This window comes from Phragmites australis, chromosome 2, assembly GCF_958298935.1.
Source record: "Phragmites australis chromosome 2, lpPhrAust1.1, whole genome shotgun sequence".
Taxonomy (NCBI): Eukaryota; Viridiplantae; Streptophyta; class Magnoliopsida; order Poales; family Poaceae; genus Phragmites; species Phragmites australis.
In genome coordinates, this window is record NC_084922.1 from 49,535,832 (window position 1) to 49,552,628 (window position 16,797).

A 16,797-nucleotide genomic window follows, 5' to 3' on the forward strand; every position below is an offset into this window, starting at 1 on the left:
AAAATTTTACAAACTGCTAGAGCATTAATTAGGTGGATCTGATCAAAACTTTCTGCAATTTGTTCCCATGCAATGTCGTGCCATGCATGCTGACGTGCATGGGTGATCTGCATGGGTGATCAGAAATTGCAGCTGACGTGTCCGGCCGCCTATCGCATCGTCGGTTTCTGCCTCAAAAGGCCATGCACATTTTGTTTGTTGCTTGTCTTTGCAAGGAGGAGAGCAGAAACAGATGCCGGCCGGTGTTGCTTTGCTTGCGGCGAGGAATTGATCGATCATCTGCTTTGGTTAATCGCCAGCTCAAATCTGTCTTGGGCTTTGGCTCCAAAATTGGTCAGACATTGACAGACAGAGAGATCCTCTGACGTAATATAACTGGTGATATCGCCGCTGATATGCGGGAACTACCTAGAGTTAGTTCACGTATTAGTAATAATATCACCTGTGATGTTAAATCAGAGGAATCGGTTCTTATTGGCAGTACTTATCTAGACACATAGGTTTTAGATTAGTACTTAAAAAGACCAACAATAGTCCACCTAATTAACACAATATATATCTGCCTCATTTAGAACTTAAAAGTGAGAGGCTCTTGAGGCCTGAATATCACAATTCGTAGTGGCTTACATTCTTTATCCTATCTTAATTTATATCATTAACTCGATCAAGAATTATCTTACTTTTCATACATGGTTTTATTTCGTAAGGAAAAAGTGTCATGAATGTTGCCAATAAGTAAACAAAGCAAATAGGAGTTGTATAACTTGTTGACATATGCAACTAGATGGTATAATGAACATTCTATTTTAAGTTATTGTCGTTTGTGTTATGGTTACCTCGATTTGAACATCACACTATAAATGTTTCGAGAAACAGCAAAAAAAAAAAAACATTCGACAAAAGAATTAGGAAAGAATGCATACCCTAAAAAGAGCACAACCCGCTAATCTATATATGTAACTTATGTAACAACCTACCTAGTGCAATTCACTATCACAAAAGTCGACAGAAAAAGTGACATGAGCGTCACCAATCAATAAAGAAGTGAATAGGATTTGTACAACTTGCCATATGTAATTATAGCTAATAGAACAAATTTACTGTTTTAAGTTATTGTCGTTTGTGCTATGATTACCTTATCTCGAACATCACATTGTAAATGTTTTAAAAAACGACAAAATGACCAAGCATTCAACAAAAAATAGGAAGAGAATAGACACGCTATAAAGAGCGCTACCCGTAAATCTATAACGCCAACTCGCATAACAAACCTACAAGTGCGGTTTTGGTGTCACAAAAACCGACATGAATCTATTCCGCTCATTTTGGAGGGCTACAATATATGTACAGGCGGGAGTTTTATTAAATTGTATTAACCGTTATTTTGGTATATCTTGAGAATTCTTTTGCAGAACGGGCCATGAAAAGGAAGAAGAAAAGGTTATTGAGCTTCTTGAAACACCAAATTTTTACAAACTACAAGGTTAGTTGGATCTGACCAAAACTTGCTGCACTTGCTTGTCTCTGTGCCGTGCAGTGTCGTGCCACGCCGCAACAAAAACTGCTGCAGCATCGGATCAGATGAGGACTCCACCGTGATGTGGAATGCACTGCACTGCACCGGTGATCACAGCTGACAACTCGGCAGGAACCGTCGCGAGTTTTCGACCGCCGAGAAAGGCCTGCCGATACACGTGTACGGCCACCTACTGCGTCGTCGGTTTCTGCTTCTGCTTCTGCCTCTCCTTTTGTTTTGGCAGTGCAGCCGAAAAGGAGGCGGCCTCTTCTGTTGCTCGTCGTTTGGAAGGTGAAGTGGAGAACAGAAAAATGCCGGTGGTGGTTTCTCGTGGGAGCATTTTTTTTGGATAAAGGAAGTTTTATTAATTCTTATTGTCATTGATTATTGCATTTGCTTATTTGCTCAATCGCCAGCTTTTTGGTCGATTGCCTGATCGCTTCTTTGATTCATTTGAAACTCCAAAATCAGTTTCCATTCAGAAGAAGAAAAAAAAAAACTACGAGATCAGTTTGCAAGGACTTATCTAGACACGTATATGGTGGATTCGTAGGAAAAACCATCGACACGTCCACCCGGTGTACCTCATCAAGTCATCATCCTATCCTAGGTGAGAAGCTCAGGATGCGCCTGAATAATAACATATCGGCTAACCTTTATCCAATCTTGATTTGTACCATTAACTGAGGTGTTTTCTCACCGTTCATACAAAAAAATGGCATGTATGAGTGTTGCCTAAACAAATCAAGATATATAGAGGGTAGAAGTTATGAAAAAAAAGTGGCATGAGTGGTGATAGAAGTTTTATAACCAGCGATCCGTATAACCAGCTAGTAGAATAAACTTCCCAGTGTAAGGTTTTTGTTGTTTTTAAATTAGCGGAACAAACTTGCAATTTAAGCTTATGTCGCTTTTGCCACGATTACCTTATCTCTAGTATGACGTCGTAAATGTTTTAAAAAAGGACAACTTGATCAGGCTCGTTTGACAAAAAAAACTAAAGAAGGGTAGACAAGCTAGAGTATAGCACAACCCGCCAATTGATATAGCAACTTACTAACGAACCCATAAAGTGCAATTCTGGTGTAAAAAAAGGCATCATGAATAATCGACAAAACTTACTATATCCGTTTCAAAGGTTTCACTGTGTGTAGATGAGGGTTTCATTGATATCGGAGGGGTGAACTCTTAAAACAGGGATTCGGAGTGACCCCTTTGAGATTCGGTCGGGGGATGATTCTGAATCTGTTTTGCGGGTGAAATAAATGAGCGTAAATGCGATGGCAGGTGGAATGGAATGATCGGATGCAGAATGCAGTAAATGCACTGGAAATTTTTAGACAGGTTCGGGCCGCACTGAGCGTAATACCCTACTCTTGTGTGGATGCTATAAATACACTGAGAATGTCTCTTAGGAATGTTGCTGGTTATAAGGATGTTTGTCTATCCTAGAGCTTCGGGCTCCTTGTTCTTCGGTGGTCTCAGCTTCTGTACTTGTATTGAGTGTTCTTCTGTCTTCGATCTTCGTCCGGATCGAGCCCGACTTTCCGTGTCCACCGGCTCCTCTTAAATACTCGCTGGCGGTATCGTGCCTCGAAAGGGAGGGCACGAGTTCCAAGACGCCATAAATGGAAAAGCAACCATCATGGGTTGCTGCGCGAAGTGACGGGGGGGGTTGAAAAAGCACCCCCGCTCGGTCTCGGACGTCATGATGGCGTTCTGCAACAGGCGCCGTGGAGAGGGCCCACCGGGCAGCCACCGAGCAGCCCGGCGTGCCCGTTCGGTCTTGTACGCCTGACACAGCAGGGCGGCAGGCGGGGCGCCTTGGGCCTCGCGTTGCTATCTCGAGGCGCGCCGGATGACGCGGGATGGGACCCGTGCGCCTCACGCCCTCCTGCCAGAATGTGGCAGGTACTGACACCGAGCGTGGCAGGAGCAGTTGGAAGTGACAGGCCACGCGCCCTCTTAAATGCAGCATCGGGCCTGTCACTGGTTGACACCTCACCGCTGGACCTCTGTGGGAGCCACCGGTAAAGGACTTTCTAGGCCGTCGGGGAACTAAATGCTCGGGTGCCACTGTTCACAGCCCCGAGCACTCTCTCCCGGATATGCCTTTTCTTGGTCCTCGGGGAACCGAGTGCTCGGGGGCCCACTGTTCATGGTCCCGAGCACTCTCTCCCGGATATGCCTTTTCTTGGTCCTCGAGGAACCAAGTGCTCGGGGGCCCACTGTTCATGGTCCCGAGCACTCTCTCCCGAAATTCACTGTTCAGGTCCTCGGGGAACCGAGTGCTCGGGGGTCGCTGTTCTCGGCCCCGAGCGCTCTCTTCCTTGGGTCCTCGGAGTACTCAGGTGCTCGTGGTCACTATTCTCGGCCCCGAGCACGCCCTTACTGGTACTTGACTTTTCTGGTCGTCGGGGGACTTGGGTGCTCGGGGGCCACTGTTCATGACCCCGAACACTTTCTTCCCGACACTTGTTCTTCGCGGATCGTCGGGGAACTCGGGTACTCGGGGACCATTGTTCATGGCCCCGAGCATCCTCTCCCAGGACTTAGTCTTCTCGTACCTCGCGGAGATGATCCCCGCGGGAGGACGCCACGTGGCAAACTGCTAGCCTGGCCTCAGGACTCGGAAACCCCTGATTCTTGATTCACCAACAATTGAGCTCTCTTTTCCGTTATTTGAGCTCTCCTATCACACATGCTATGGCCCATTCAACCTCCCATTCTTCTCATATCTCGCCATTCCCCAAAATTTTTGGACAAATGTGCAACCCGTGCGTAAACGAGAGGTTGTTTTCTTCTGATGTTGATTGAAGAACATACGTACTCTACTTATTTCTTTTGATAAGGCACATTTAAATTGGACGCGGGATTAACACCATAAAGTGACCTTATTTGTCTGTGTGTTTACTTAAATGCCGAAGAGGAAGAGGAAAGATTGGTTAGGGCAAAAGAGATAGAGAGAGAAATACATGCATGCCTTATATTTTGAAAATTAGATGGAAAAAATATATTACCTAATATTTTGAAAAAAAAAGGAGTACATGATGGTGCCGCCATCGCCTCTCATCCTCTTCCTGCTAAGTTATATGTAGTTATTTATCACGGTAGACAAACGGTAAAATTTATCAAAAAAAAAGGTAAAACTGAAAAACAGTGAGGGAACAAAAGAGCGAGATCATTCTGTTCACGGTTTGAGGATGAGGGGAAGGCTACATGATTGCAATGAATTCCTACTCAACCCCTCGAGTGTGCGCAACGCAGCATCTCCAATTACAAGCTCTCCCATGCATCCTGTGACGCCGCTGGAGCCGAGCGAGAAAAATCATCGGACGCAGTGCGAGGGAATGTAAACCGGAGGGGACAGAACACTGGAAAAAGGGTTGCCCTGCCTACCACGGCTCACATGAGTGCTTCTGCAAAGCCAGCGAGAGAGGAATTCAGCTGTTCTTTCCATTCGACGGCACAAGTACATGTCAAGCAGTTGACAAAGAAATTACAATGTGTGCTCCTCGCGCTACCGCCATGTGAAGAAAGAAGTTTCAAGTCAAGCACTTGACAGGTTCAGACGGCGTGTTGTTATGCAAGAGATCAACTATGGGCTAATTGGAATCCATGATGAACAGGCTTGCTTTATGGATTTCTTTCAAGAGTGGTGCACATCCAATTTTGTCAGCATAGGCAGTACAGCTATTGCAGGAACACAGGTCTTATCAGAGAAGTTCACTAATCCCTAGAACAATTATGTACGTACAATGTTTAGTGACAGATCAGTTCCAACTTTCTAGATTTGCTTTGATGGCCCATGAACCACAGATTAGATAAGACCTTTGATTTGAGAGGCTATACAGGTAGTAGAACGGTCTATTTTTATACCTTTATCATCATTATTCAAACTGAATCGAAGCCTATTAAGCGTCTGTTTGTTTGAATTTCTGCTTCTGTCTTTCCTGAAAAGTTATGTTTTTAGTTTTTTCTGAAAAGTTGCTTTTGAATTTTATAATAATTTTTTAACTTCTCAGTACACTACTTCTCAAAAAAGTTACTCTCAACTAGCTTCTTAGCTTCTAGTTCATTTCCTTAGAAGCAGACTTTTGGTTTCTACAGAAATCACTTTTCAGCAAACCCGTTTGTTTAGACTTCTGGCTTCTGACAGAAACAGAAGTCAGAAGCGGTTTGAAACAAACAGACCCTAAGTAACAGAGTGCATCTATTACATGATGCAAAATATCATTATTCGAATTACACCTAGAGAGCACATTTTCAGGAACTAAACCTAAGAACCAAATGATGCGAAATATCAGTGAGTTTTCCGAGCACACATGAAACACTTATAAATCACAGCCAGAGGTGGATTCACCTTTATACCTACGTGGTGTATAAGATATCGGTTAAAATTTTATTTTCTAATAATCTATTATATATAACAGTCTATATGACACTTTCTAGTCAACAAGTGAGACGCTCAGACCTCTAACAGGTTAGCTCGAGACAGCTAACCATTTTTATTCTAGATCCGTCGCTGATTAATTTCCGAATCATATCTCCTGCACACCCATCTGATCTAGCTGCCTAACAGCCTAACTACCTCCACTGCTGCACTGCTAGCAAACGCCAACCGTATGAGATTTTTGCGGCCTTTAACGTGCCGCCGAGGGAATGAGCAGCGCAGCACGGCCATGGATGGATGCCCAAGGGATGAAAGGGAAGTGAGGAATAAATAAGGAGCAAAGAAGACGGGGCAGGGCAAAGGAGAGCGGCACCCCTCCCCAGCCCAGGCAGGCTTCCCGTGACAGCTCTAAACCGTCCTGACCCCTCCCAAAAGGAGACGCCTCGCCTCACCAATCGCCGCCGGCCAGCGATGCAACGCGGCGGCAGCGGGTCGCCGGCTTCCCTCCTCGCCATGCAACCGATGAATGAATCCATCGCTGAATTCATCAATCCGTGCAAAAGTCAGAAAGAAATTGTGATTAGACAAGACCGCAGGTTAATTTACAACAAACAAGTACTGGTGTTACCTCATTGTTCCAACAACTTGAGGAATTAGGACTACGACGCCAAGAATCGCACCTGCGATCCAGATCGTGGAACTATGTAACCCGTCGAGACAAATCAGGATATCGCCCAATTTTAAGTTGAGCTGCCTTCATCCCAGACAGCACGATAAGATATGTGGTCGGACCATTGTCGCTTGAGTTTAAATTTTATAAGATAATAGATAATAACGTGCTCTATACTATCATAATTTTATCGGAATTTTTCACGACTCGTAACATGGCGGTTTGGTTAGTTGGATACACAAATCAGTATGCGGTAGTCCGGAAGGCTTGCTTTGGGGCTGGAGTTTGGTGGACTGCCCTTCCATCGGGCTTAGTGTGCTGGATGTGTGTTGTTTCATGATAATCTATTCTATGCTAGGCTTTTTGTTCTGAATTGGAATGTGAATGGGCTTGAAAATGCTGCAAGACGGGAATCAATTCTAGAAATGCCGCAGTCGGTGAGGCTGAACCTTGTTTGTCGGCAACGCTGATTTGCTACATCTCGGTTGTGAATTCCTTGGCCAGCGTCTTGAGAGCTTATGCTTTCTCACGGCATATGGCTTGTGCTGGCATGGGACAAGCGAAAATCCAATCCATATCCGCGACGATCACTTTTCTTGCTGACGACAGTGCATAGGCCATCCATCGGAAGATGCAGCGGGGCTCTCCTCCAAAAAATGAGTCCCCACTGCTGGGATGTGTTGAAAACAAATTTTATAAAATTCTGTCCTACCAAAAACTCTCTCCTGCGATGATACATATTCACTTTCTTTATTTTATCTTTAACTCAATTATTAAATTACAAGATAGATAATATAAATAAGATCTCATAAAAATCTTTCTAAACAATAGTATAGAATTTGCTTCCCTTTGTGTCTATCCCTCGCTCACACATGTGGACTCCTTTAGATTAGATCTACACCGGTATAATTTTTTATAATTAACATGGTAATTTTAATGCTTAAAAGCAAAAGCAGTGGCTTCTTTTAACTACACTTTGTTAATACAATAGATTCTTAAGACTAAGATACAATAGAGCAACTCGTAAGGGAAGGCCCTGGCTCAAAACTGGAACACAGGCATTGGCCAGGGGCAAATGTTATATCTTTTCTTTCATGAATACCAACCATACAGACGATGCATAAGTTCAGGATAATAACTAGTTTTAAATTCTAAACTCTAAAGCCATACAAAGTTCTTTGTTCATTTGATGCAGGAAGCACATCTTCCTCGGCACGGAGATATTGAACTCGATACCGGAGAATAACCAAGGGGGAATAATCACAAAATTCACAATTACTGGAAGTGAGGTCGTCGTTGTTTTGTCTTGCCAAGTCAAAACTATTACACATTTCACAAAGCTATTTTAACAACAGGTAAATGACTCGCACATGCACCACACAAGCTCGTTGGAATTTGGACAGGACCATTGCTGAACACCCAAAGATTGAAGAACTATTCTGTGATCTGGTGATGCAAGGGCCCGAGACCTGCTGGGAACCAAAGTTGCCATTTTTTTTTTCTTCCAAAATTGGTATGATACGCGAAGCATAAACAACCATGACGAATGCCTAATGATTATCCATTGCCAAAGAAGCTTGATCTATATCTGCTCGCGAACCCTCCCACAGTTGTTGCTCTATGCCCAATTTCCTGAGCTCTGTTAGACCTCTCTCCACTGCATTAATAAAATTGACAGCATCAGTACGAAGAAAATGGAAAAGATGGCAACTTGGACCAGAAAAAATTGATTTGATGCATGAAGCCAGGTATAAGATTACAAAAAACAATAGATAGCCTAACATATATAAGAGGGCATACTACAAATAATTTTGTACATCAACCATTAGCTAGTTTATGCTTAAAGACATGCATAACAATCTTTTGGTTCCCTACAAAAGTGGCCTGGCTTCCAAGAGCAATAAGACCGTCTGATCATTCAGAAGGGCATATTGTTCAGAAGAAACTGCAAAGATGTAAGTCCACCCAATGGACATCATGCTAATCAGTAAATTTAACAGGGATACCTGTAAAGGTTAGTTATTTCAGTAAATGGTAACATGGGGCAAATATCATACCATCTATAGCGTCATGCGAATTTGGAGCTTGCGCGCTGCGACCAATCCAAAACTGAAGCCGGTCATCAGCAATATCTTCTTCAACACCATGAGTTTTGGCTCTTCTCCAGAAGTATATAAGCCATGCCTGAATTTGGTGTGAATCCCATAAATCATGGGTAATTAACGGAAGAATTGCAGAGTTCACAATGCTGAAGGCTTACCTGCTTAAAGCTAACATCCTCCGCCTCTTCTGGACTAAGGTCTGCAACATGAAGAAATAGTCAGCTTTGAATTTAAGCCGTACAAACCTGACTGAAATGCTTACATATACAAGTAGTGAAATATAGTGAAGGGGGAAACTTCACGAAAATCATATAGCCAAGGGGAGGAAGCAGTACCGAATGCCTCCAAGTATTTAGGTTCACCAGGTGATTTAAAATCTGCATAGGTAGAAAAGAATTTATAACTTGCTTAATTTCTAAGCGTGCAAGCAAGGACATAGAAAGGCATTCACATGTAAAATCATCCCTATGAAAAGAAAATCGATGCATGCATTTGAAGATGGCACCATAGTAACATAAGATCAGTATTTGTTTCATGTGATAGCCACTACCAAGTTTGTGAGAAAGTATCTTGGAAGAAGACCAACACAAGTATGCGGAAGGGTTATCTTGGAAGAAGACCAACGCAAGTATGTGGAAGGGTTTGGATGGTTCAAACACATACTTAACATTATAGTGCCCAACTGTGAATATTGCAGATATGCAAACCCAGAACTTGCGATGAGACACATGATAGGTGATAATTGACATTGCGGATTTCACTAATGCCACACAACAGATGTTTTGCCTATGAACCTTCAAAACAAAGACCATGCAAACAACTTATGATAATGTTGTAACACATTGAAAATGAAGGGGCATTAATTCGAAGCCTAACCATATATTTCTAGCACAATCAATGATTTTGCTTACAGTAATAAACCAATTACAAAATCCAATAGGCACGGTAAACATATAACAAAAGGAACAGACCTGATGTGAACTGCCGAACTATGCTAGGTCTGCGATGTTGGCCTAGTGCAACTACAACAGCATCTTCCACCTACATGACAATAACAAAAAATTAGGTTTAAAATGACAAAGAAGCCAGCTATTGGTTAAATATGGGAGGAAAACTATGCAATAGTACAGGGGAAAATTGCCCTTATAGCCTTTGTAATTCACTTTGTACAAAAAAAAATTGATAACTTTGAGCTCTTTACGATAGTGGGAAGTCCAACCAAGTCCTTGAAAATTTTGGCAGAAGAAAAACAGAGCTAGCAAGTTAAATTCTGTTGCCTCTACAGCATCCTACTGGGCATACTCGAAAAAGGAGTCTGTCTAAGTTTGTAGGATATTAAGAGAGCTTATGTTCTCCCTCGTGTCCTTTTTTTATGCGGGAGCATGTCTCTGCATTTGAGAAAGTAAAAATGCTACTGCAAAGTTGCCTTCGAGAAATCTAGAAAAATAGGAAGTGAAGTTAACACCTTCAATGATGAAAGCTCTCTAAGCCCCATTTCAACTGAAAGCATGCTCTCTATATTGCCTTCTCCCATTATGTCACTCATTTCTCGCACAAGCTTATTTCTCCTCTGAGCATTATCCTCACCTGCTTGAATAAGTTTCAATCATGATTAGTTGGAGTGCATGAAATAAACTATAATTTATAACTTATACTGTTATACATCGTTAGAATTAAGACTTGCCTTGTATACGAGGTTCCTCCTTAGCCTTTTGACTAGCAGAGAGAACAACCTCGAGAGGAAGAGGAGCTAATGATGACCAATGCTCATGTTTTGATACCGCAATCTCGGGATACACTCCTTCAAGTTTATTAATCGGCCATCAGATAATTAAGACATTAGTGCCAATGATGCATGCCGACTAGACCTGTGCATTTTTCAGACCAGGCCCAGTCCCTTCTGGGGTGCCAAACCTAGACATGGGCCAAGCCATATACCTACTAGGACTGGCCTGGTTGACTAAGGTTTAGTGTTGAGACAAAGTATTAGCATCGAGAGAATAACTATATAATTAAATTGCACAGTACTTACGTAAATGTTATCTCACCAAACTAGATAGCTCTAATTCTATCCTAAGACATGAACAGTTATCTTTTGCTTATGTATGCATAATTACATCATCTGTGGATGAGTGACTAGAAGAGCTATCAACCATCATATCCTATTGAAATGTATCCAAACAAGTAAATCACAGTAATAAGCTATCTAACTGCCTCTCAAGAGAGAATAATTAATTACGTATGTGCAAATGGAACTTTTTTGCATCAAGAATGATGCACAAGCTCCTCCTATTATTCTTTTTAAATGTATAGTGACGAGTTAGTATAATCAGCTATTGGTCTCCTTTTACCATTATTACTATTACTGGTACCTTTTTATTTTTAATTTTTCTCATCATCTTTTTTGTTGTATCTTGTGGGTTTCATCTCTAGCCTACCCCAACTTGCTTGGGATTAGAAGGCTTTGTTGTTATTGTTGTTGTAGAAAAACTTATCAGGCAACTTACCATATTGAACTGCCAAGCCCCAATAACGTGCAAGCCAGCACCTCTTTAAGACAACCTCCTCCTAGCATAAAGTTGCAAATATATTAAAATCCATGTCAATAAAACAAAATGAACAGAATCAAGCAGTAATCAGGCTAACCATTTCTTCTTGGGTTAAGACCATTCTCTGAGTCATGGACCGGAGAGCCTTTGTTTCGGATTCTGCTTCTTTTAGCTGGTCAATTGCTGATGCAACCTCTTCTTTGGCAGACTATTCAAAACATGAGAAGCGAACAGAACACAGGAGTCAAATAAAGGCATAAAGCATCATATACAACAAAAAAAATTCCACAGTTAGATTCGTAGAAAGCATATTTACTTCAAGTTCTTGCTTTAGTGTTGTTACTTCCCCATCTTTGCCATCCTTTGATTCCCTAGCAGCTTTTAGTGCAGCCTGAGGACAAAAGTAATAATAGAAAGAATTGCAAAATTAGCAGAAAAGTGTTGGTTAATGGATTAAAAAAAAATGACACATTGACTTCATCTCATAAAACCTTCTAAATTTTTTAAGCATGTACTTTCATATACCATTCAGGGAATCCTCGAAATAGGTATATAGCATGAAGCCATGAATATAATGTATTTAGGGACAACACAAAGTAGAAAATTGGAATTGAAATTCTGCACAGGAGCTATCTTCTTGTTTGAACAATAAACGGCATCTAAAATCCAACAATTAAACCATTAGACATCTAAATCTTGGCAAAACTAACAGTATGACAAAATTGGAATGTCAATGATCTATAGGCAGAACGTAACAAGAAAAACTAACCTCCCTCTGTTTAAGTGCTGCCTCCTTCCTGCCAGCATCCATATACATGTTATACTATGACCAGTCGTAGATTTGTAAAATATGTATATTCAAGCATGGAACAAACCTGCTCAAGAGGCGAGCTTCTAACGATACTCCTTCTCCAAGAGCAGCTACCTGCATATCAACAAAACATGACCTTAGAAAACAGAAGGATTTGCATATCAACAAAATATGAACTTAGAAAACAGAATATGCATATAGGTCACAACGCAAGGATCACTTATTTTATCAACATAAAAGATCCTCTTTTTTTGTTTTACGGGGAGCATAAAAAGGCCAACTTATTACAATATTTCAAAGTTCAGTTTAGTTTCAGCTGTAGAGATAGACTCCGAACACATTTTACAAATGAGCAAACATATCCTGATCCAGAGTGTAAAATAACACTTATTAGTAGATCCTTATCTCACCTGTTTCTCAAGATTCTTGGCTCTAGCTTCCGCTTCATCACATCTTTCTTCAGCAAGTCGTAACTGTCAATCAAGATTAAGAGATAACTTACTGAAGCCCCATATAAAATCTTTGACTACATTAAACTGTACAGTAATGATATTTTTTGTTTCACCTTTTCCAGAACACTCTCATTCTCCTCTTGTAGCATGTCAAGCTGTAGGGCAGTATTGCATTAGTTAATATGCACTCCCAAATATTCAATGTTATGGTAAGGAACTAAGAACTCCGAACATTTAAACAAGAAAACATGAGCTACAGTATAAGCGACTAATCTTTAGATAACAAGAAGCACCTCATCTTGAAGTGTGGATGCCTCTCTTTTTAGACCTGATTCTCTAGAGCTGAGATGCCCTGGATCAAACCTAAAGGAAAAAAAAAAAGGGGATGGGTCAAAAACTATATTTTCCCTATTTCTTTAAAAAGAAAATAGATGAAAAGAAAATCCAAGCTATAGGCAGTGTGATAATGTGACGACTGATCAATCGAAACAAAAGTAATGCAGCACACATTCTAACATAAAGAAAAGGTAGCATGCTGGACATCATTTTGGATCTTAAAAGCCATTTTTAGTTTAAGATGTATTAACTAACACCTCGCTATTTTCACCTGCCGATCTAATCTAATAACAGTCACATTGTAACCATTGTGGTACTTTAACAAGCACATAAAATTAGACTCCAAAGCATTGATTCTATTAGATAGAAGATCAGGGGCTTTCTGCTGTAACTGTACAAACTGAACACAACATGTTGTGCTTTGACTGCTTTCCACGCTATGATACTGATGTCACTCTTTAGAAACCTTAACTTGGAAGCTCTGTAGCATGTATTTGCTCTCTCTTTTTTTCAGGTTAATTTATTGGCACCTAATTCTTGACCAATAGTAGTGGGGATGATGCTTACATTGATTCAACAATATGTACAGGCTAAGTCAAACTAAGCCCGTACCAAGAGTTGAGTAATGCAGTAAGCAAGTAGCATCACTTCTTCCGACAAGTGGTACAAGAAGTTAAATTCACTTAGCCGGGACACTAATACCACTAATCATGCAATCATTTTGTGGGAGCTGAGACTAACCTATTTTTAGTGGATAAAACATATACCATGTTTAGGAGGTCTGGGGAAATATGATCAGTGTACCTTTTCTGCCGAGTGCGATTCACTGGAAGCTCCACAGCCACAGGTGGAATAGGGGACGGAGTTCGCAATGTAGTGTTCGTTTTGATTGGTGGCACCACTGTGGTGGTCGGCCGCGACGCAACAGCTGGCCTCCCTGCCGATGTTGAGCGGACAGTAGGAGGTGGTTCTACTATGTTCCGACCTAACTAATGAAAATACGAGGAGATCAAATTAGCAGAAGGCCAATTAGCAAATTGAGCAAACAGAGAGACTAACCCAGAATTTAAATGCACTGATCACTTCTCTAAATTCCCCTCATTCAAAATGAGTCAACAAGCATTACTAAAAAGTGATCTAGGTCTAGCAAGTGGAAACTATCTTCGTTTGCAATTTCATACTCGTGGATGGTTTCGTAACAATTTGACTTCAGTTTGACCAATTTGGACTAATTAGCGCATAGCAGCAGCCCGGAACATCCGATTGCTGAGTAGAGAAGCAGCCTCGGGCGAGATGAGCGAGAGATCCGGAAGCAAAATACCGCAGGAGAGGGAGATCTCGCGGTGCGGCCGAGCAGGGAGACGCCGTTGCTTCCGTGCGCCGGCCGGCTTCCTCCGAATCTCGCTGGGGGCGGTGGCGGGTGGTCGGTGGCGTAGTCATCCTCGTCGTCGTCGTCGCCGGCGGCCGCGGCTGCGTTCTGCGAGGCCATGACCTGCGCGAGCCTTGCAGCCGCGGCTCGCGCGGCCACGTTCTGAGTGCGACGCACGTTGGAGATGCCGGCGCCCGCTGCGGAGGCGGCAGAGGAGGTGGAGGAGGAGCGGTGGTGGGAGGGGGAGACACCGCCAGGGGAGGAGGAGCCCGTACTGCTGCCGCTCCGCTGCCGTCCGTAGACGGGGCTCCCCGCCCGGAGACGGTCCATGGGGCCACTCGCCGCAGGGATCTGGGCCGACGCGCGGCGAGGTACGGACGGCCGCGGCGCGGAGATGGCGAGGCAAGGCGAGGGAGTGGGACGGAAGTGGGGGAGAGCACGCTCGCGACGCCGGTAGAGTTTTCAGTTTTTGTCTTCTTGCAGTTTGTCCCTTGATAATTTGTTGTTTTCTTTTCTTTTTTATAAAATGCTCGAGTGATCTTATTAATATTTAAAAACATTTTTCTAGATTATTAATATTGTCAAACTGTATCAATCAAATTCATACCGGTTCAGAGAGGTTCTAATATTGACGGGGCATGACATATGGTGCCTGCGTGAACGTGGTCCTAGAGATAATCAGGTTGGTTGGAGAATATGGCTGGAGAGCTGAGAAGAGAACACAGATTAATTACCCTTCATAGCATGTTTAGCATACTTGGGACCTTGAAATTTAGCTTAACGTAGGGACTCTTTTTTCACCCTTCCTAATAATCATGTGGCTGAAAATTGCAAGACGTTCAGTCAATAGTGTGAACATGTGATTGTCTGAACATCGGTGGCCCCAGGGTTAGAGAGAGGCTGGGGCGATGGGCTACAACATGGTGGTACGATGAGGTGATAGTGGTGGTGTTGGTGCCATGGGTTGGAGGCGGGCGGTGAACGGAGTTGGTGCCATGGGTTGGAGGCGGGCGATGAGCGGAGTTGGTAACAGTACGATAAAAATAGAACAATTAGCGTGGCAACTTATGGTGGGTATGGATCTGACGGCTGAGACATCGTCAAAGACGGCAGGAGGTGGACGACACAGGGAAGCACATCACGACCGTGGGAGGAAGAAACAGCCGACGCTGAAAGAATGAAATAGAGAAAAAGGATGAGCAATACCTGCTCTCAATTCTAGACCATTGAATTGGGATCAGACGTCTAATGTTTGTCGCCAGAATTATTTTTAAGAAATAGGCGTGTGAAGTATATCAACACTCTTTTTTTTCTTTTCTTTTTTTTTTTTTTGCTATACGTGTGACATTGTTCTGTATCTCTAACTAAAATGCACTTCATTGTCCACAGCGGTGCATCTCAGATTTCAATCAGGTAGCGCCCCAAGCTGGAGGAAGTCTGTTCAAGGCCGGCCGGGAAGAATCAGGTGGCAATGAATCCTTGCTTGATGCTGAAGCCATGTCAAGGAGAAGATCAACTCTGAAATGTAATAGGCTAGTAATACTTTTGGCTCGGCTAGTCCTTTGGGTTGTAACTGATAACACTGCACTGCACTGTAAACGGTTTCGTCTCTTTTTCAGTGCAATGGTGGCCGGAGCTCGTTCCCTAGAACTCTAAAAAAATACACTTCATTTGGCGACATAATTTTGTCAATGACATAATAATTAGAGTCGCTTCTGATCATAAGTTCGATCCTGCCCCTCTTTATCCTATCTAAACATGCATCCGAGAGGTTTTTAATAATTTAACTAGCAACCACGTACCACAGGAAAAAATCTAGTTAGTAATTGCGCATGTGGAATCACGTGCCCATACTCAATGAGAAATACCAAATAATTTAATATGTTCAGCATATCCATGTGTCGAGGCCGTGCGTTGGAAAAAAACTCACCAACTAAAATCTTCATGTAAGAGGGGCATTCGTTTTTTTTTTTTTGTTCACCGATGACTTTTAGTGGTATTCTATTTGTTATCTTGTCCCATACATTGACTCAAGAAAGCTCGTATATCATCATCAACAACAATTATTGTTTTTTTAAAATGACAACTAAATAATTATCTCTCATTTAAGAAGTTTCTATTGCATTAGACAACATAGATTCCAGCTATGTAGTGCCTTGGCTAGCTCAGCATCCACTCCAATTGATCCACCACTTGATGATGGCTATATATATATGAAGATGAAGTGTAGGTTACACGTTGTGCATCATCATCGTTGTCATCTCCCGTACGTTGACAACGCAGCACTGGTCGTTACGCGAGCAGGTGGGCATGGCATCAGTAATCTGCCCGACCCGACACAAGCAAAAGCAATGATGCGTGAGTGAAATTCAGCTGACACATCAATCGATAGTTGTTGATCTGAGGTATGAACGGTGGAGATGCAACTCCATGACTGACCGACGCATGCAGACAGTCCAGGACCTTCTTCTGGACACGTGAGGGAAACAAGTTTGATTTGCTATAGCTTGAGCCGTGCATATGATCATGAACAGAGATCAGGTTATAGATTGTTAGTAATATATCACGCATTAAGGTTCAACGGTTAGCAATATATCAT

At 42.4% G+C, this 16,797-nt stretch overlaps 1 protein-coding gene across 1 annotated transcript; it reads right to left on the bottom strand.

The window, feature by feature from the left end:
* Window positions 1–7,836: 7,836 nt before the first annotated feature.
* Window positions 7,837–14,685, bottom strand: LOC133909524 (coiled-coil domain-containing protein SCD2-like). Its single transcript, XM_062351988.1, has 17 exons — window positions 14,151–14,685; window positions 13,634–13,818; window positions 12,787–12,856; window positions 12,607–12,648; window positions 12,452–12,514; window positions 12,106–12,155; window positions 12,000–12,027; window positions 11,547–11,621; window positions 11,328–11,438; window positions 11,189–11,249; window positions 10,366–10,482; window positions 10,147–10,268; window positions 9,653–9,722; window positions 9,017–9,058; window positions 8,840–8,880; window positions 8,637–8,763; window positions 7,837–8,236 (listed from the first exon to the last, which is right to left on the bottom strand). Exons 1-17 carry the CDS (start codon window positions 14,526–14,528, stop codon window positions 8,130–8,132), a joined length of 1,689 nt encoding a protein of 562 aa, XP_062207972.1. The 5' UTR covers window positions 14,529–14,685; the 3' UTR covers window positions 7,837–8,129.
* Between the last annotated feature and the right edge of the window lie 2,112 nt (window positions 14,686–16,797).